At 48.0% G+C, this 20,739-nt stretch overlaps 1 protein-coding gene across 4 annotated transcripts in view; it reads left to right on the top strand.

The window, feature by feature from the left end:
- Positions 1-43: 43 nt before the first annotated feature.
- The window catches only part of HSF2BP (heat shock transcription factor 2 binding protein), a 100,001-nt gene continuing 79,305 nt past the window's right edge, over positions 44-20,739 (top strand). The window contains exons 1-5 of one of the 4 annotated variants that reach the window (XM_034654975.1): positions 199-705; positions 951-1,408; positions 1,471-2,565; positions 3,220-3,370; positions 16,557-16,660. In XM_034654975.1, coding sequence (XP_034510866.1) covers positions 2,530-2,565; positions 3,220-3,370; positions 16,557-16,660 — 291 coding nt within the window. In that variant the 5' untranslated portion in view covers positions 199-705; positions 951-1,408; positions 1,471-2,529. The other 3 variants (XM_011237279.3, XM_034654968.1, XM_034654983.1) reach the window with 3 other exon arrangements.

Consider the following 20,739-nt stretch of genomic DNA (forward strand, 5'->3'; position numbering starts at 1 on the left):
CGGCGGCGGCGGCGGGGGCGGCGCGCGGGCTGATGGCGTCACAAAGGCGCCGGCCGCCGCCGCTGGCAGCGCGTTCCGGGGGCGAGCGCGGCCGACCCTGGCAGCGGGCGGAGCAACCCGGTTGGGCTTCTGTGGCGCTTTCGCGCCTCGGCTGTCTGTCGGTCGCCACAGCTCCCGGCGTTCGGCGGCGAGGTTAGCTAGCGTTGGGTCTTGGCCAGGAAGAGACGGATGGCCAATTTCAGTGGTCCAGAATCTTTAAGCCCACTCTACGAAAACTCCATCCGATCGACAGCTCACCTACGAGATAGACGGCACCGAGTTTTTAATTGTACTAGACTCCTCGAGCCGCCTCTGCGGGATGGAGACTGAGAAGGACGGCAGTCCTTGGGATTTTTCGCGGGATGTTGGGGACAGCCCCATTGAGGAGCTGCCCTGATGGGGGCAAGGTCTGAGCCTCTGCTGCTCTCAGAGGCAGCGCCTTCCAGCGTCCCCAGTGTCCGAGTCCCGGGGCAGGGACAAGTCCTGGGGCAAGGGCGGGGCAGGGGTAGGCACAGGGCAGGTCCCGGTGCAGAGGATGGTAGGGTCAGGGTCAGGTCTTGGAGCAGGGGATGGCGGGGTCAGGGTCAGGTCACTGCAGGGGTTGGCAGATACGGGGTCAGGGTCAGGTCTCCGTTCAGGGGATGGCAGGGACAGGGTCAGGGTCAGGTCTCCGTTCAGGGGATGGCAGGGACAGGGTCAGGGTCAGGTCTCTGTGCAGGGGATGGCAGGGACAGGGTCAGGGTCAGGTCTCCGTGCAGGGGATGGCAGGGTCAGGGTCAGGTCTCTGTGCAGGGGATGGCAGGGACAGGGTCAGGGTCAGGTCTCTGTGCAGGGGATGGCAGGGACAGGATCGGGTCCCAGTGCAGGGGGTGGCAGGGACAGGGTCAGGTCTGGTGCAGGGTCAGGGTCAGGTCTCTGTGCAGGGGATGGCAGGGACAGGATCAGGTCCCAGTGCAGGGGATGGCAGGGACAGGGTCAGGTCTGGTGCAGGGTCAGGGTAGGTCTCCGTGCAGGGGATGGCAGGGACAGGGTCAGGGTCAGGTCTCTGTGCAGGGGATGGCAGGGACAGGATCAGGTCCCAGTGCAGGGGGTGGCAGGGACAGGGTCAGGTCTGGTGCAGGGTCAGGGTAGGTCTCCGTGCAGGGGATGGCAGGGACAGGGTCAGGGTCAGGTCTCTGTGCAGGGGATGGCAGGGACAGGATCAGGTCCCAGTGCAGGGGGTGGCAGGGACAGGGTCAGGTCTGGTGCAGGGTCAGGGTAGGTCTCCGTGCAGGGGATGGCAGGGACAGGGTCAGGGTCAGGTCTCTGTGCAGGGGATGGCAGGGACAGGATCAGGTCCCAGTGCAGGGGGTGGCAGGGACAGGGTCAGGTCTGGTGCAGGGTCAGGGTCGGTCTCCGTGCAGGGGATGGCAGGGACAGGGTCAGGGTCAGGTCTCTGTGCAGGGGATGGCAGGGACAGGATCAGGTCCCAGTGCAGGGGGTGGCAGGGACAGGGTCAGGGTCAGGTCTCTGTGCAGGGGATGGCAGGGACAGGATCAGGTCCCAGTGCAGGGGGTGGCAGGGACAGGGTCAGGGTCAGGTCTCTGTGCAGGGGATGGCAGGGACAGGATCAGGTCCCAGTGCAGGGGGTGGCAGGGACAGGGTCAGGGTCAGGTCCCAGTGCAGGGAATGGCAGGGACAGGGTCAGAGTCAGGTCTCTGCAGGGGATGGCAGGGACAGGGTCAGGTACAAGGACAGATGCAGGGGATGATGGGCTGGTACAGGTCCCAGCGTGGGGGCAGGGATTTACAGCAGGTATTTGTGAGTCTGTTCCTAGGCCTCGGATACATTCAGGGGGTCTCGTGCGCTGTTGGCTCCCTGCCAGTTTCAGAAACAGACGAAGTCTTAGTTGTGTAGTAACCCAGTACATTTGAACCACAGGCTGCACCCTATTTTGCAAACTTGGTGGGCATGTGGGGGCAAGTGGATGGAGGAGGTGACATCTTCCAGTTTATGGTGGTCGTCTCAGTTGCTTAGCCAGCTGGCTGGACTGACCCTCTCTGTCCAGGGCAGACGAGGAGCCTGCTGTCAGAAAGCTTCGAGCCTTGCTGATGGAGCTTAGAGCCCAGCGAGGGAGCGTAGCTGCCGGCCGCGTGCTGGCGGCTCCCTTCAAAGTATCGCCCCTTAGAGTAGCGTCCCTTGCCAAACAGGAAAGGTCCAGTTCGACTTATTTAACTTGACATTTACACTTGGGTCTCACTGTCCTTCTACTCTGCAGTTAACCAGTTTAAAAACCCGGTTAAGCCGGGAGAGCCGACGCGGGATCTCGACGACCCCAACCCTTGTCTGCTGGGCCTAGAATGCGGCTCAAACTCTTAGAGGTTTGAGCCTCACTGCTCTCCGTTTTCCCACCCCGGCGTGGACGTGGACGCGTTCCCGCGCTTTCAGGCGTGAGGGGTCAGAGGGCGCGCCGCTGCGCAGGCGCACGGAGCCGAGGCTGCGGAGGTGGCCATGGGAGAGGCAGGCGGCGCTGAGGAGGCCTGCCGGGTCAGTGAGGAGGCCTGGGATGCCACCGTTGGCTTTCCCGCGCTGTGCGGTGACCCTGGGATGGGGTTGGGGCCTGGCGGGGACCCCTGCCGCCAGCCGCGGGGGTCTGCGCGCTGGGGCAGGGGGCGCGACGGTGGGAGGTGTGTCCCGAGCCCGGCCCTCAGCGCCCGGTGCACGACAGCGTGGGCCCGAGGTCCCCGCGCTGTGGCCTCCGCTGCACCGGGGGTGGGAGAGACCCAGACTCGGAGCCTGCTTCTGTCCGGTGCACGGGGTTCGCCGGAGAAGGTCACCCAGCCTGCCCGGCCTCTGTTTGTGGCCTGACACCCACGAAGGGTGGAGACGGCTAACCGGCGAGACGCTGGGCCCGGCGCACCCGTGCGAGCCCGTGAACTTCCGCTTCCTCCCTGGGAGCTGGGCGCCGGCATGGGCAGAAACAGCGCCGGCAACTTTGGCTTTCCAGGGGAGGGCCTCGCGTGCAGATAAAAAACAAAAACTGGCTCCCACTTTGAAGTCTGCAGAGCAGAGGGCACGGTGGGTAAAGACGTGCTTCTGAAGCCTTTGTGAACAGGAGGCGTCAAAGGAAGGAAGCCAACCAACTCGCGCCGTGGTCATCCGGAGAGAGATGTAACTGTTAAAATCTGCTTGTTCTTTTAGCACGTGGGGACTAAAGAGGAATTCGTTAAAGTCAGAAAGAAGGACCTGGAACGGCTGACAACTGAAGTAATGCAGATCCGGGACTTCTTACCCCGAATACTAAACGGGGAAGTGCTGGAAAGCTTCCAGAAATTAAAGATTGTAGAAAAAAGTGAGTCTTACTTACATTTAGCAGTCATCGACGGTGACAGCAGTCTGCGCCAGCAGGTTGATCTTACGGGAGCAACTGTAGAGCAGTGGTACATAGACCTTAAACGCTGTTACAGTCCTTATGATTACATTTGGGAGAGGCGGATGGGAGGTAAGGAAGAGAGGCGCCCTGGATCGGCTTGCTCAGACATGTGTAAGTTGGCGGTGGAGGAAGGGTGGCCAGTTTTCTGGAGTTTGTCTTCTCTTTCCACCTCTCATCCTTGACATAAAAATTTGATATTCTTCTAATTGAAAAGCTCTACTCTAAAACTCAAGTGCTTGTGTAAAAGATCTTGCCATGTGGAAACCTTGATGGAGTTAAATGTGTTTGTAGAGATAGATGTGTATTTACTTGTTTCTAGGTGAATGGACAGGTCAGGTTCTTTTTTAAAGATTGATTTATTTATTTTAGAGGGCGGGAGGGGCAGAGGGAGAGAGAGAATTCCAGGCAGACTCTCTGCTGAGCTCGAAGCCTTATGGGGGCTTGATCCCACAATCCTGAGGTCATGACCTAAGCCGAAAACAGGAGTCGGAGGCGGTGACTGAGCCACCCAGGTGCCCCACCAGCCCCGACATGTCAGTTTCTAGCACCGATTTAAGTCCAGATTTGCCAGGATTTGTCCATTCAGAGTTTGAGGTTTGACCTGAGCCATTACATCAGGTATCAGTCTGGGAGCCTATTGAAGTTCTTAGAGTCTGGGATTGATTCTGTGCTTGCCTAATTGAGGCTGAATTATGGGTAAACCAGCCTTTGGTGCTTTTGGCCGGTCCAGCACCCTCCATTGGCCTACTCACCATCCCTGGGCAGTCTCTAGGAGAAGTGTTTCTGATGGGCCCAGGGTGTGTCTCCAGCACTGGTGCAGACAAGGTATCTGGATTCAACAGTATACGTTTCTGGTTTGTGCAGATGTACGTGGTCAAGAGGGCAGCCATGCACAATTAGAAGGGAAAATGCTCACGGTCACCACAGTCCCCTGTCCTGCTTAGTTTCTCTTTGGAATGCTCAGATCCGCCCCCTGCTGCCCTGTGGCGTGCTCTGGACGGGGACTTCTGCACACTGCCTGCCTCTGATTTCCTTGCTGACTGCCAGCAGGGCTCACCAGTGGAAGGCATGATGGGCAGAGAGAGAGGTTGGGGTGTTTCTTCCTGCTTCTTCCACAGCTGTAACTCCCACCCTAGGACATCCTTGACAGTCTCAACTCTCGCTGGGCTCTGGTAACAGCTTTTCTCCAATTCCTCCATTTGGAGGGCTGTTGCTAGTCTCTGGGTGGCTTACCAGCCCCTGCTCTCCTCTTTGTAAGCAGTCCTTTCCACACATCTCAACATCTGGGATTTTGTCTCCCATGGAGACCCTGCAGGATATGCTCTAGGTTACTGGTTATACCGTGGCTCCAGGTCATTTCTTCTTAGTCCCTGGTTCTGATCCCATGCTCAACCAGTGACCTTCTGAGAGTGGCTAGTCACCCACATGCACTTATCTTCAGGGAAGGAAGGTGCTGACCTGTAGCAGAGTATGTCAGCGGTGCTGAGTGGTTATATTTCTCTGCAAATTAATAAGCTGGCATTCTGCAAATTACATCAGGGTCTCATGAATTGGTTAGCACGAGTCAATCTTTAGAGATCACAAAACCAAAACTGGTACATACGAGAGTGAGGGCCACAAACGCATCTGTGGTGACTTAGACTTTAGGAGCTTTTGCCTCACGGTCCCCAGGCCCTGTGGGACCTTGCTCTCTGGCCACTTCATCTTGGTTTGCATTGCTGATGCGTCCTCTGCAGCAGCCTTCGGCTGGTGGAGCTGCTTGAGGTTCAGGCCTGGGGCCCTGTCTCCTCGCTCCACGGCTTTTCCGTGGGCGAGCTTACGTGTATACAGCTTTAGTTCCCATCCTGATGCCAGGGGCTCCTAGGTTTATCTCTGGCCCTAGGTTTGGCCCAGACCCCCAGGCTTATTTAGGGTTCTGTATCCAACTCCTTGGCATTTCTTCTTGCTTGTTTCACCATTGTTTCAAATTCTCAATGTTTGACCTAGCCTAATCAGCCTGCAGCCGTCAGGAACACCCGTAGTCTGAGGAGGTCAGGTTTATTGGCTTATTGCCATGAGGGGGACCACACCCCAGAGGAACTGTGGGCAGTTTGTCAACAAAAGAGCTAGAGTTGCTGTGCATTTTGGGAAAGGGTGGAATTTAGGTGAAGTGCACATTAAACCACATTTTGATGGGATCCAAGCGAGGTAGGGCTGTGTGTGGGGCCATCACCATATCCCACTACAGTGGACCCAGGCCTGTTTCTTTGAAAACTACAAAGTTGAGATCAATGTAGAACTTGTGCTGGAAATCCCTTATTTGAAGCTCTGCAGCTAGCTAGAAATCAAGGCTGCCTCCTTTGTCCTGGTGACTTTGATCCTGCCGGGGACAGTAGGATGTTTCCTTTTACTGGTCTAATTCCAAACAGCAAAATTTCTGACAGTCTGGGATTTTACAAAGTAAGCTTTTTGTGAATAAGAAATCCGTAGTCACGGAAAGGGGTCGTTGTGACACTTTACTGTCGCAGTGTGTTCTTGGGAGAAAGATTGTTTCCTGTTAACGTGGCAGCTGGCTTTATACCTCTGTTGGCCCGGCCTAACAAACTGCAGGACAGATTTCTACTTTCCTACCTCTGACTCATGCTATCCATGCCCCTACTCCACCCCAGACTGGGCTTCCTCAGTCTCCCCAGGGCATTAGCATCCACCTAGAGACCTAGGATCCTCCTCATTTTCCATCCCTCCTCACTATTCACTCCTCTGCCACCCCCCCCTTCCCATAAGTTCTGTACATTTCCCCTCATGGCTGCATCCTGAATTCACTAGCCTGCCTCCACTGCCACCACCAAGCCCAGGCCCCTATCATGTTCCCTCAGTTTCTGCCTCCTGTTTCTCTGTCTGCTCATTGTCACTTTCCAGTCTGTCCTGTACACTGTAGCCTGTGTAGTTTTTAATAGTTAAGTTTATGTCATTCCCTTGTTTAGGTCTTCAATGGCTTCTCCTTGCTTTTAGGATAAAGACCCCCCGAAAAACCTCCCTCCCCTAAAAAAGCGGTACCACCCAAAAACCTAAACAAAACGGTACTGTGGCTGGAAAGACTGTATTACTGGACTTAGCCTCAGGTGCAGACTCACTTCCTTATCTGACTGCTTAGATAAGCTCTGTCTTCCTGTCAGTCCTGTCAGGTGTTCTTACAGCACACCATACTGTTCCTTCAGATAAAGTCGTTTCATTGTCATCCAACTGTGTAAGTCGGTGGGAAGGCAGGGCCCCTGTTTTTGCCTCCCATTGTATTCTCCGTGCCCCACTATTTGGTCCTGAGGGACTTCCCACCCCGTCTCTGCATGTTCTTCTTTCTAAATTGCTTGTTAGCTCATGAAACTAGCGTGGTATAGGCACCTGGGTGTGAAGAGAAAGGGAGGATCAAAGTGGACAAGGTGGACTTGGTGCATGCTCATGCTGGCTTTACTGTGAACTTGGAACTTCAGCTGGCTCTTGAAGGCATCTGCTTCTCTGGCCTGAGGCTTAGCCTAGAATGTGTCCCCCTAGGGGATCTTTTGCTCAGTTTTGGCTGTTGAATTTTTGCTACTTGGGTGACATGAAGGAAAACAAAGATTCCCTCCTTTTTTTTTTTTTTTTTTTTTTTTTGTAAGGACTAGGTCTGGTGACTCTTCCTCGGGTCCTCTGAGACAAATCACGTGAGCCCTGGCCTTGAGAATGGCTCCCCCAGAGAAAATCCAAGGATCATAAGGTGGGAGCAAAGCTGCTGGACACGTTGATCCATCTGCCCTCCTGGCCCCATCGTCCAGGAGGTCTCTTGGCTTTGACCAGTATCAGAACTCCTTTTGCTTCTACAGTTGGCATATGCTTCTCAGCTTAGAAAGTGACAAAGGGAGGAATGAATGCAGGCAGGGAGAGAGTAGAGGGCAGTTGTACTGGTTCAAGGGGAAGCTTCTTTTGGAGCGTAGGTATGGTTGGCTTGGATGGGCTCAGGCCCTAAAGGACCCATGTTGATAAAACGAGTGTCAAGTAGTGAATGCGACTTAATTCTGACTCTAGCATAGTAACTCCCTTTAGGAATCTGGGCAGGTAAATGGTGGAATTTGGAATCATACTGGCAAGGCTGTTGCCTGAAATCTTCTGGGAATAGATAAGCGTTGAGGAGCAAGGCATGTTTTGTTAGAAGGATAAGAGGAAGATGTTTTCAGCTGGGGTGATGGCGTGTGTGAAAGTCACAGACAAGAGAGACAGTGGAGTTGATTGCTGGCTAATAAGCTAGTTTTTCTCCTTGATACGTGAGCAAGAATTGGGGTATAGCAGAGTCAAGGTCAGTAAATGTCAGTTTTTTATAGAAGACAAAATAATTGTAGCTTGTTGTTTTTAATTTGAGATGAGAGGCAGGTGGAAGTTACCCCATGGAAATGATATCAAAATAGCAACTAAGATTACATTTTCAGGGGAATGATATTTGTATCTGAGTGGGGATAAGTTTGAAGAATTGGGTGGAAGATGAAGGAGAATTAGTGATAGAGTTCTCACCAAGGAAGGTCTTGGACTCCTTCGACTGTGGGATTATGGCTGTGTGGATGGCATGGAAGGGACACTCAAAGAAATGATTAGTCTTGGTGAAGAAGTAAGTGCAGAGCTTGGCAGTGGAAATACGGAGTGTTCTGTACCGGATGAACTCTCAGATGTCCCCTGTGTGTAAAATGGCGATAGTGATGCTTACTTACCTCAGGAGGTGGCGAGGCTTAAATTGAGACTCTTTGGGAAGCGCATGGCGTAGCGTGTGGCTCAGGGGGCGCCCTCAGGGAAGAGGACCTCTTCAGGTGGAGGGGCCCCTGAACACTTGGTGGAGTGAAGAAAGTGTTCTGTTCTTGACGCAGCAGTTTCCATTCTGGCTTGAACAGCATCACTCTGTGAATCTGGGAGAGGTGTAGGGAGATTTGGAGTATGACTGACCTCGTTTGAATTCTTATTCTTTCTTATCTTGGTAAAATAGGGGTACCCACGGTGTCCTCAAGCCTCCATAAGATGACCTTGGCAAAGCAGAGATTTGAAAGTACTTGGTAAAAGGTAGCTCACCCCTTTGTCTCTCACCCTTTTGCATCTGTTCATCTAACAATGACAGAGTTGGCACTGTGTCAATGTGTGTCAAAAATATTTGTTTTAAACTAGAGTCCTCTATTTCATAAAAGCTTATTTATTTTAGGGAGCATGCATGTGCGTGTGTGAGTGGGGGAGGGGCAGAGGGAGAGAACTTCAAGCAGACCTCCTGCTGAGTTTGGAGCCCAGTATGGGGCTTGATCTCACAGCCCTGAGGTCATGACCTGAGCTGAAATCAAGAGTGGGATGCTAACTGACTGAGCCACCCAGTCGCCCCTAGAATCCTATTTTTTAAAAAGTAAAATCCTATTTAATATGTGACTCAATATGTAAAATAGATGAAAGTTATATTTTTCTGCATATTTAGAAAACTCTGTTTAGAACATTACTTATAAAATCAGTACAATGACAGTGTTTGGATGAAAACAAAATATAATATTAAAAATTTTGGGGGGCACCTGGGTGGCACAGCGGTTAAGCGTCTGCCTTCGGCTCAGGGCGTGATCCCGGCGTTGTGGGATCGAGCCCCACATCAGGCTCCTCTGCTATGAGCCTGCTTCTTCCTCTCCCACTCCTCCTGCTTGTGTTCCCTCTCTCGCTGGCTGTCTCTATCTCTGTCGAATAAATAAATAAAATCTCTAAAAAAAAAAAAAAATTTTGGAAAACAGATGCAGTACCGTCTTAGGGGTCCAATTTCTGTTTTTAGTTTTAGTTGTTAAGAAGCAAGGAAAAGACAGAAATCACAGAGATAAGGAATTGCATATGGTGAAGTTTTTAAACATTTCACTTTGCAGCATCAGGATGCTTTTCAATGAAACTGATCTGGAAGCTTGAGGCCAGTGGGGTTGGACGTTTTTGTTTCACAGTGAAGTCACTGGTCTAATAATTCCTTGCCTGTCTTACTGGCACGGGTTCTTCTGGAGAGAGATGGTGGAAAAGCCATTCGGCCTGTCCTATAGAACACTTTCCAAATGCATATGCTGCCTTGGCTCTGTTAGATGATATAGTTTAGAAACAACTCTACATCTTAGTGGCAGATGTCGGATACTCAACCCAGACACTCCCTGTCGACGCCAAACATAAATTGCAGTCTCATTTCTGACACTTTAAAATCTGCAACATTAGTTTTAACCTTTTAGAATTTATTTATTTAAATACACGTTTAGGTGTTACTAATGTGAACCAGCCTTGTTTTGTTCCGTGATCGTCAGTGATGAACATAAGCTGGTGCAGCCGTGGTACAGTGGGGAGAGGTTTGACTGATTTTCTTTAGCAACAGAAAAAAGTTATTTTGTGTAATTTAAAATGTGTGCGTGTCAGCATGGTCCAGTAGAACTTCCTGCGATGATGAAGGTGTTATGTGATTCATGTTAGCCGCACGTGGCTGACTGGCCCAGCACCATTTATTGAGAAGACAGTGTTCCCCTCCTGTACCACAGGGTTGGTTTTGTTTTAAATGGCTGTATGTGTGTGGATTTGATTCTGAAATCGTCATTAGTTTTATTATTTATTTTTATACTGTTCATATTAGTATTTATTAGTTTTTATATTGAGTTTTACTTGGTTGTGTTTTATTCCAGTTCCCGGATGGAATTCTCTTTTTACCTTTTTGCTGGAACATTAATCATAATTATTTTAAAGTCTGAATCTGGTAAATCCATTAGCTGGATCACCTGTTGGTCTGCTTGTAGTGTCTATTTTCCCTCTTGGTAATCTTGGTAATTTTTGTTGATTGATAGATTTTTTTAAAGTGAAAACTTGTAGAGACTTTAGATGATAGTGTTTTTCTCTAGCAAGTCCTGCCCTCCCCCCCACACTGTCTGCCCACCTCTCCAGCCTCTGTGTGCTGCTTATGCATTGCTGAGCACCTGGAAGAAGGAGATGGCTCTGACGTCAGCTCATTTTTCTGTGCTTCTATCTCCTCTGGGATCATAGCTCACTGTAAGTCTTGGCTGTCCCACAGCTCTGTAGTTCATTTTCATTTCCTAGCTCCGTGCCAACCACTGACCCCTCTGCCAAGCTTTGCTGCCTCTTTGCCTGTGCTGCTTTGGAATATGCCAAGGTCCCTGGGAGGAATGGGGTGGGAGGCTGGGCTCCCACCCCTCAGTGTACGTTTCCCCTCTCTAGGTCCTGGCCTGAGGCCCCTGTGACTCAGTAACTCTCAACTACCTTCAGAGGAGTTAGTTTGTTTAAATTCCACTTTTTAAATTATTCTCAGTGGGAAGATTGATCTGCTACCTCAGCATCATACCTGGGAATGGAAGCCCTTCCAAGGAGGTGGCTGTGATTTCTAAATTGTTAAAAACACATTGTAATGTCATACAGTAAAGACAGGCTATGGAGGTGGTCCAAATTAAAGGAGGCTAAAGATACAGCTAAAGGCCATACCTGACCCTGGATGGGTGGTTGTACCGGGAATGAAAAATTGCTGTAAAGGGCAATTTTGGTTCATTTGACAGAATTTGAATGTCAGTGGCAGATTAGATAAAGTTATTAATACTAACTTTTCTGAAGTTGACAACCGGACAGAGATAATATCTAGGACATTATCCCTATTCTTGGGAAATACTCACTGCAGTACTTATGGTATATGTAACTTACCCTCACCTGGCTCAGAACGTGTATCGTGTGTGTGTTTGTGTGTGTGTGTGTGTGTGTGTGTGTCTGTATGTCTGTATGTGGTACCAATGATGAGCAAATGCGAAATCTTGCCAGTACAAAAGTCTGGGTAAGGGGAATATAGGCATCGTTTGTATTGTTTTTACTCATGCAGTATTTTGTAAGTTTGAAATTATTCCCAAATAAAAAGCTTGAAAAACATTGTAAAATGGAAAAAGTGCTGTTTATAGAACATATATATCCTTTAGGCCCTCTTGGGTTGTTAGCAGTGGGGTTTGAAAACCGCTATACTACATGGTCTCTAAAGTGTTGGTGGGTGTTTTGAGATTAATTTCCCAAGAGTTTGGTGTTAATGAGAAGAGGGAGACCTCTGTTTCAGCTCAGAGAAGAATGATTATTTCTGGTGCATGGACCAAGAGAGAGAATCATGAAAGTAGGATGAAAGAGTGAACACCAGGAAGGGATTATTGGGTTGCCTGGCTGGCTCAGTCGGTGGAGTGTGCGACTCTCGATATTGGGGTTGTAAGTTTGAGCCCCACGTTGGGGTGTAGAGGTGACTTAAAAATAAAGTCGTTACAAAAAGAGATTTTTAAAAATCAAATAATGACTAAAAGTTTATTGTGACCCAAGTGAGATAATGTAAGAGTGTCTCACATCCATATTTTGGCAGGAACAAAAGGGGCAACATGAAGTATAATGTAGTGAGGACAGGCAGGTGTGGGCAGGGTTTGGGGAACTCACACGAGGGTCACAAAGGCCTGGGAACTAGAGGAGTGGGTTGCCAGGGCCTCCCCGAGAGCTGCCAGATGTGGAGGAGGGCAGGGGCCTCACCCAGAAGGTGAAGTTACTGGTGTTGGAAGCTTGCCAGGAATGACACAGTGGAGAAGAAAATGTCCCATCAGGACTCCTCTCATCCCTGGTTCCTGTGGAGCCTGTCACTGTCTGAATCTAACAGGAAGCCAAAAGCCAGGGAGGCGGGGTGCTGTGGATGATGACTTTGGGAACACAGAGCATGGTGGAGAGTGGATCTAGGGGACTGGGAGAGAAGAGAGACTTAAAGGGACTTATTGACAGAGGAGGTGGGAAGGTAGCCAAGATGGAGAAAGTAGAGACATACATTATTTGAATATATCACTCCTGACACCCAGTCGTTACCTTTGCATTTGTATGCCAATAAATGAAAACATTTCCTGACTCTCTGGTTTGAGAAATAGGTTAACAGAACTCATTTGACTTCAGCAAAATTGATCTTAGTTTTTTGTGGTGGTATTTATTTTCAAGTGTTCAGTGAATGTAGTTGATAAGTCCATCAGGGAGGTGTTCACTGTCTGCCTGGCATCTGTCAAGCACTGCTAGGTAATGTAGGGATATGCAAAGGACAAAATCTGACCCTTTTCCTTGGTAATTTACAGGTAGACTAAGGAGCTCCAACCCTCAGATGTTGAAATTAGTGATACAAGGTGCTGCCAAGTCCATTGGCAATGCCAGTATAGAGCAAATTCCTGTTAGTCACACATTTTCTTCATCTTATGAAAGAGAACTCCAATGGCCTTTAAGTTAGAAGAAGAAGAGTGGTTTTGGGAGCAGATTTTTGGCAGTACAGGAAAAAAAAATGCTATTTCCATGTTCTGGTTCCAACTCTTTTCCCCCACCCCCTTTGATTTGTTTTAAAAAATTGACAGTTAATTAAAGTGTTGTTTGGCTGCCTTATAGTGTGTAGAAGGATTTGAAATGGACTTAAGTTCTTTAACTGAAGCTCCCCCCCTTTTAATGAATCCTGAAATATTCTCATTTTTTCACTTTTTTTCATTTTTCACTTAAAAATTTTTTTTAAAAGATTTTATTTATTTATTCGACAGAGATAGAGACAGCCAGCGAGAGAGGGAACACAAGCAGGGGGAGTGGGAGAGGAAGAAGCAGGCTCATAGCGGAGGAGTTTGATGTGGGGCTCGATCCGATAACGCCGGGATCACGCCCTGAGCCGAAGGCAGACGCTTAACCGCTGTGCCACCCAGGCGCCCCATCATTTTTTCACTTTTTGAACTTACGTTGTTGACAGGCTGATTAAGTGAAAATGCTGTCTATAGGGTGGGCCATGATCCAGTCTGACTGGTATCCTTATAAAAGAATAATTTGGACACAGAGGCAGATGAGCACAGGGAAGCTGATGTGAAGAGACCGGGAGAAGGCCCAGTGACAGTGGAGGCAGGTGGGAATTTTGGAAGATTGAGGCTACTGAAAGGTGGAGGAAGCAGGGAAGGATCCTTGTCCACAGGTTTCAGAGGGAGCCCGGGCCTGCTGACAGTTTGGTCTCAGGCCTGTGGCCTCCAGAAGTAGGAAGAAGATGTTCCTGTCGTAAGCTGTGCACCTCGTGATGCTTTGTTACATACCCTCCAAATCTCAGTTCATAGCGAAGATGGGGGTCCATTAGCAGCTAGTTGTAAATTCGTTTCTAAACCTGTTAGAAAGTGATATGAAGGGAGAAGTTAAGAGCTGTTAAAACCCCTTTATTTTGGATTTGAGACTTTTAGCTGTTTTGGTTAAAAACAGTACTTTCATATTAATGTGAAATAACTGATAGTTTATTATGCTTGTTGTAAGCATGCCAGGGCATAAAGAAAGGGTAAGAGAAATTGATCCCTTTCATATGGTTTACATTTCTTTGCCCAGTGTTTTAGAAATGCTGCTTTTCATTTGTAGCTCTGTTTCCTGTCGGTAATAGTTCTCTGTACCCTTCCCATGGATAAGTTAAGCATGAAGGGATAGAGCCATTCTTGTGTTATTAAAACTTTCCAAAAGGGACTGAATTTCAGAAGCCATATCGATGTGGACGTGGCCTGTGCCACAGATTGTTTCTACATATTGGGAGTCGGTCGTGGCCGCCCTTTCATTCAGTCAGTTGAATGGAGATTCTCCCTTCACTGTGAGCACTAAAGAGCAGTTAGAAGACCGTGTGGGCTGCGTGGCAGCTTCTTTCCTGTCCTGATATCGAGGCTGTATATACTGTATCATTCACTGTCCATATTCTTTCTGTCCCTGATCTTTTAAAGAAAATCACAGAAGTGGCATATTCTCATTGTAAGGATGAGACTATAGTCAAAGTGGCTGCGTATTTTTCTCCATTAAAGGATTAGCAGAAGGAACAGGTAGAGAAGTGAAATTCACTTGTGTGACAAATATTTATAAAATTCCATGTACCATTGTAGGGATTTGGGGTGTATCAGAAAACGAACACTGAAAATGTCTGCCTTGTGGGGTTTGTTCAGGGAGGCAGGCACTGCGGGGGGCCGAGCTGAAAAAGCAAAGTACTAACGGGTTTTGTGGGAAGGCGGCGGCAGTGCTCCTCTCCGGCCACAAGGCGGCGGCCTTGTACAGCGGAAAGGCACCTGCTGCCTCCAGGTGCCTGGGATGGGTGGGTGTGGCATCCCTGATGATGACTTTGAATTCTGTGGGGTACCTGGGGGAGAGTGGGACATCTGACCATGTGCCCTTGTTATGGTAGCCTGTGGTAAGGTCATATGAAGATTATGAAGTTACCCTAATGAAAATCTTTTGGGTGGCCAGAATTAATTTCTACATATTTTTATACATAGCAAGGCTTGTAGAGATGTAATTTTGTATCTTGTTTGCCACATTTGAGTGACATACAGCTTAATTATACAAGAAAATTTGAAAGTGAACTACAAAGGAAAAGTTTGCACCACTAGTTATTTTATTTTAGTTCCTTTTTTCATTTTGGTTTTTTGTGACCATATACACTTCATAGTTCATTCATAATTAAAAATAACATAAGTTATCATTTAACATTGTTACACAGGGCATCTGTGTAGCTTTTAAAGCATAGCCCTTGACTGATAGTTGATTTCTTGGGTGGCCAGGATTTGGAGGGCAGAGCAGAATTCCGGGGAGAGTCCCCGTTGTGGTGTGATACATTGTAGAAGGAAAGATTTGAGGCAGAACAGATAGTTCCACTTCACGTGGTTTCTGAGAAGCACAGTTTAAGAGAAGTTCTGCCCGCTGGTTTTGTAACCTGAGAATGAGTATTTAGCTTTAGGTGCTAATCTTCCCTCTAGGGCAAAGGTTCCCTAGAAAATGCAGACTCCCTTCACTTCTCCAGAGCTTTGGGGTTGCCCCTGCTGTTCTTGGCAGAGCCCTGGGCCATGAAGCTGCACCCCTCCTCTTGTCTGCACCTCGTTGGAGGGCGTGCTGTCAGCCATCTCCCCTCTCAGGTGGAGGGAGGTGCCAGTTTTCAGGCTGCTGCCTCCCACTGCCTTCTGGTTTTTCCACCCCCATGTTCCTGCGGCTGGACTCCCTCACTGGTTCTCGCTGGTTGTGTGTTGATTTCATTTTGTTAATGACCAGAGACCGGGCTGTTGTCCTGAAGCTGTCTTTCTCAAAGTCTGTTCCCAGACCGGCGGTATCTGCCTCACCTGGGAACTTGCTAGAAGTGCACGTTCTTAGGGCCACCTCAGACCTGCTGAATCGGAAACTCTGATGAGGGGGGAGGCCCAGCAGCGGTTTGGGAACAATCCCTTTAGTGGATTCTGGTGGACACTAACATTTGGGAGTCACTGTCCGCAAGCATTGCTACTCTAATCAGAGAAGGTGCGCCATTAATTCTGAGTGCAGTATCCTACCTCAAATCTCAGTGTATGCTAGCATAAAAATTGATGATTTCTCTGTGCCTGAAGTCAAGGCATTTAAAGTTTTAAGTTCTACATTTCTTTGCTCCTTAAATGTCAGTATTTCTGCATCATAATATCTTTTATTTAAAATTGATACAACTTTTGATTTCAGACTTATTAACGTGGATGTCTTGGGGATTTTGCTGGCTGTTTGAATCATCGTCTAAATGAATGTGGTGGAGAGGAAGAAAGCCATAGTTCCCTGCTTTCACTGTGGCCTTTTCTTGTCTGATCACTGTTGCTGCCACCCCTCCATTGACTGCCACCGCGGCTCTTCCTCCTGAGTCAGTCTGCCAGTTGGTGAGACGAGTGCTGTGAATCAGCCCTGGCTGGCACTGTCTCCTCACTGAGCTGCCTTCTGCTTTTTATGGAGCAGATACAAGTCTGTGCCACGAGACAGTCGGGCTTCTCAGCCCTGCCTTCGGTCTCTTACATAACCCACTTCCTTAAAGCCTTGAGTACAAGTCTGGCAGTAAAATGAGGTCTTAAAAACATAAGACTGAAAACAACAACAGCAAAAGTACTTTCCGGTATGGGCTAAAAACTGATAGAAATCCAAAGACAGAACATTTAGAATGTTGGTCATTGAAGGGCTGGTTCTGTGAATAATCCCACCTGAGTAGCCCTTGTCCCATTTTTCTAAGAGGTTAGGCACATTGGGTTCTTAGCGGAGATTCATGACTTGAAATAGTGTTATTATGTCTCTCTTCTTCTAGACCTGGAAAGGAATGAGCAAGAATTAGAGCAACTAAGAATGGATCGTGAGCACTTCAAAGCCCGCCTAGAGACCGTGCAGGCTGACAGCATGAGAGAGAAGAAGGTACGATGCTCACAGACTGCCACTGCCTCACCAGTGTAATGGCTGCACCCACAGAGTGGTGTGGCGGGGGGCCGTTCTAACCTTTAAGCCTCAAGAGATTGTATTTTAAAGTGTATGTAATTCTGGGGGCACCTGGGTGGCCCAGTCAGTTAAGTGTCAGACTCTTGGTTTTGGCTCAGGTCATGATCTCGCAGTCGTGGGATCAAGCCCTGCCTTGGGCTCAGACCTCAGTGGAGAGTCTGCTCGAGATTCTCTCTCTCCCCCTCGCCTTCTGCGCCCCCCCGTCCTCTTGCACACATGCGTGCACTCTCTAAAATAAGTAAGTAAATCTTAAAAAATAATAAAATGTACGTAATTCTGAATGGGTTGGAAAATAGTCAAACATGGATTTTATGACCATTTAATGTGGAGAATATTTACTGGGTGCCTTGTGATTGTCACTTCCTGTTAATTTTACTTTTTTTACTTTTTATTTTTTTTTAAAGATTTATTTATTTGGGAGAGAGAAAGCACGTGTGTGGGCGCTTGAGTTGGGGGGGAACAGAGGGAGAGAGAGAAAGAGAGAAGCGGACTGCCCCCTGAGCATGGAGCCAGATGCAGGGCTCTATCTCAAGGCCCCCCAAGATCATGACCTGAGCTGAATTCAAGAGTCAGACGCTCAACCAACTGAACCACCCAGGCGCCCCTAGTTTTTATGTTTAAAAGACCACTTCAGGGGCGCCTGGGTGGCTCAGTTGGTTAAGCATCTGCCTTTGGCTCATGTCGTGATCCCCGAGTGCTGGGATCAAGCCCCCCATGGACTCCCTGTTTGGTGGAGAGCCTGCTTCTCCCTCTGCCCCTCACCCTGCTTGTGCTCTGCCTCTCTTTCTCTCTCTCTCAAATAAATAAATAAATAAATAAAATCTTAAAAAAAAAAAAACCCCACCACTTCAGAACATTAAAAGTCACAGTATGGTAAGAATCTTGAAAAAAAGTGCACATGATAATTTATCATCAGTGATGTATTAACTAGAAATATTTGTATTTAACCTAGGGGACCATTTATTGATATTTTAGAAATAACCAGGAAGTTTTATTATTTGCTGAGACTAATAGCATTTCTTCAAAATTACATATTCTTGTTTTTGTATGGAATTATTTTCCTTCTCTTATGTAAAACTAGCACTATCCTGCCACTTCCGAAAAAATTCAGAGCGTGTGTGTGTTTTATTTTTAAATAGTAAAACAAAAACAGCACTAGTAACAGCAGCTAGTGTATGTTGTTTCCTGTGTGCTGGCAGGTGGCCAGTTGCTGTCCATGCCTCTCCCGTGCTTCTAGCACAGCTGGGTCAGCAGGTGCTGTCAGCCCAGAGGGTGTTTGGTAGCTGGTCACAGGCCTGCTGCCTCATGCCGAGCCTCCTCCTGGGAGGGAATTCTGCATGTTTGTGGCTGCTATGGAGTTTTTCCAAAGCTGGTGGGTTTTGTATAGACTTTAATATTGAGCAAGAAGAAAAGGTCAGGGAAAGAGTTTTAGTCTCAAAACTGATGAGTGTCACATAATAAAAGTTGAAATTTTAGCCTTGTCCTAGGTTTAGATCATGATAAACTAAGGCTCATTTGTCTAGGCCTGAAAGTTTCATGGTCTGAAAGAAGTTGACCGACAGACACGAAGGAACTTGGTAAAAGTTATCGATGTACCTGTTGGTTTAGTACTTCCTTAAATTGCTGAGATATCCTTGTTAAGGTTGAAACTTAACTGGGCAGAATCTTAGCTTTCCTTTTTTTTTTTTTTTTTTTTAAATAGATAAGAATAGANGGAAAAATGCATGTTTTGTGAGCATTTTAGATGCAGTGCTTAAAAATAAGCCATTCATGGGTCACGTGGGTGGCTCAGTCGGTTAAGTGTTTGACTCTTGATTTTGGCTTAGGTCATGATCTCAAGGTCGTGCCTACCCTGAGATCCCTGCTAGGTATGGAGCCTACTTGAGACTCTTTCTCTCTCTGCCCCTTACTGTGCTTGCGTGCGCACTCATTCTCTGTCTCTCATAAATAAATAAGTAATCAATCAGTCAACTCTAAAAGAAAAGAAATAAGCCATTCTGGTAAAGTGCGAGTATAGAAGATGAAATGACCCTGGTAAAGTAGTGTCAGATCAGTAGCGTGTTACTGCCCTGACGATTTGACCTTAGTTAAAATGTGGGAATATTTTAGATTAAACTATTTCCTATTTCCAGCGAAGTTTCCTATTTAATTGTCCTGCCAATTTAATACAGAGGGAAGCCCTTTCAAGTTTGCTGTGGCAAGGCCACGTCTCTTGTTGTAGAGAACGGACAGCTGCCTCTTCTGTAGCCTTTTCTGTGTCTGTGTCCAGGTCTCTGCAGATCATGAGACTGGACTCTGGAAGCTTATTTTAGACTTGAGGAACCAAGAAGGAATGCAGGGACTAGATCCCAAATGAGAACGCTGTTAGCAAGTACTATGGTATGAGTAGAAGTCACAAGGAACGGACAGAAGTTACCGGATCCAGTATGTATGACAAGATGAGAAAACAAAGTGTGGACTCAAACTCATAAAGACGTGTGCTGGCTGAGCCGCAGCCCCTGACCCCCGTAGAATGGCCACCAGACAAAGAGAGCTTGCTTCTTGGATCAGTTGAGGAGTTTCCTCAGCGGTGGTTGAATCAGATCAGTGGGAGGCCAGCTGGTCCTTGCCGTGGACTTGGGGACTGGCCAGAGAGTCCTCCTGTAGTCCTGGTAGTGGAGACCTTTGGACTGTGGAGGAGAAAGGGCCCAGCTCCCTGGTGTGGATGACGCTGCTGGAGGACCGTGCTGTCACTGTGAGGTTAGGTGAGGCTCTCCACAGAGGGTCTGCCAGCAGAGCTGTTTTCATGTCTGACCTGGCTTTCCCACGTGTGTGAACCTGTCCTAGATGATGCGTGAGCTCAGCTGTGCCGTCCGAGAGGCGCTTCAGCTGCTGACCTCAGCCGTCGTCTTCTCTGTGTGAAACACATAGTTAACTCTGCACCTTTCATAGTTAGCTAACTCACTTGCAGGGGACTGCCCATGTTTGGTTATCTGTGTGTTTGATTTGTTAGGAAAGAGTTGCTACTTTTGTGATAATAAAAGGGAAGTTGTTGCAAACGTTGTATATTATTTCAGGAAACTTTTTAAAGAGAAACTGATAGTATATTTCAGTTAAAATTAGAGATGAACTATAGAGGGTTTTGAAGGAATCCTGAAAGTCTCCTGCTTGATACTGTGTCAGGTATGAGTATTCACTTTAAATACGTAAACATGTCAGGACTCAATTATTAAATTATTGTTTCTTTTTTAAAAGTTTTATTGAGATATAGTTTGCATAACAGTAGTCTGTCATAAAAGTGAAGTTTGATCATTTTTAGAGACCGTACGCAGTTGTGCAGCTTTCACCACAGTCCATTTTGGTTTTGGTTAAAAGTTTTTAGAAAAAATTATGAATGCATAGGAAGGTACAGAAAAATCGAGGGAAGTCCCCTGTGCTCTCTACCCAGTTTGCCCCGTGGTAGTGCCTGGCCTCACCACAGTGCGTGACGAGAGCCAAGAGACCAGCACCCGGATGACCCACAGGGTGTGTTTCTATGTCCTTGGTGTCACGTGCACTTATGTGTGTGTGTGTGTGTATGTGTGACTGGTTCTGTGCAGTTTTTTAACAAAGATTTTATTTGAGAAAGAGAGNCGTGTTTCTATGTCCCTGGTGTCACGTGCACTTATGTGTGTGTGTGTGTGTGTGTGTATGTGTGACTGGTTCTGTGCAGTTTTTTAACAAAGATTTTATTTGAGAAAGAGAGAGTGTGCAGGGGGAGAAGCAGAGGGAGGGGGACAAGCAGACTCCCTGCTGAGCATGGAGCCCAACAGAGGGCCAGTCCCAGGACCCTGAGATCAGGACGTGAGCTGAAACCAAGAGTTGGACGCCGAACCGACTGATCCCTCCCGGGTGCCCCAGTTCTGTGCAATTTTATTGCATGTGTAGATTCATGTGACCACCACCACATTCAAGGTACTGAGCTCTTCCCTCAGCACAGAGATCCCTTCATGCTCCCCTGCTACAGCCACACCCACCCT

The sequence above is a fragment of the Ailuropoda melanoleuca genome, chromosome 1, assembly GCF_002007445.2.
Source record: "Ailuropoda melanoleuca isolate Jingjing chromosome 1, ASM200744v2, whole genome shotgun sequence".
Classification (NCBI taxonomy): Eukaryota; Metazoa; Chordata; class Mammalia; order Carnivora; family Ursidae; genus Ailuropoda; species Ailuropoda melanoleuca.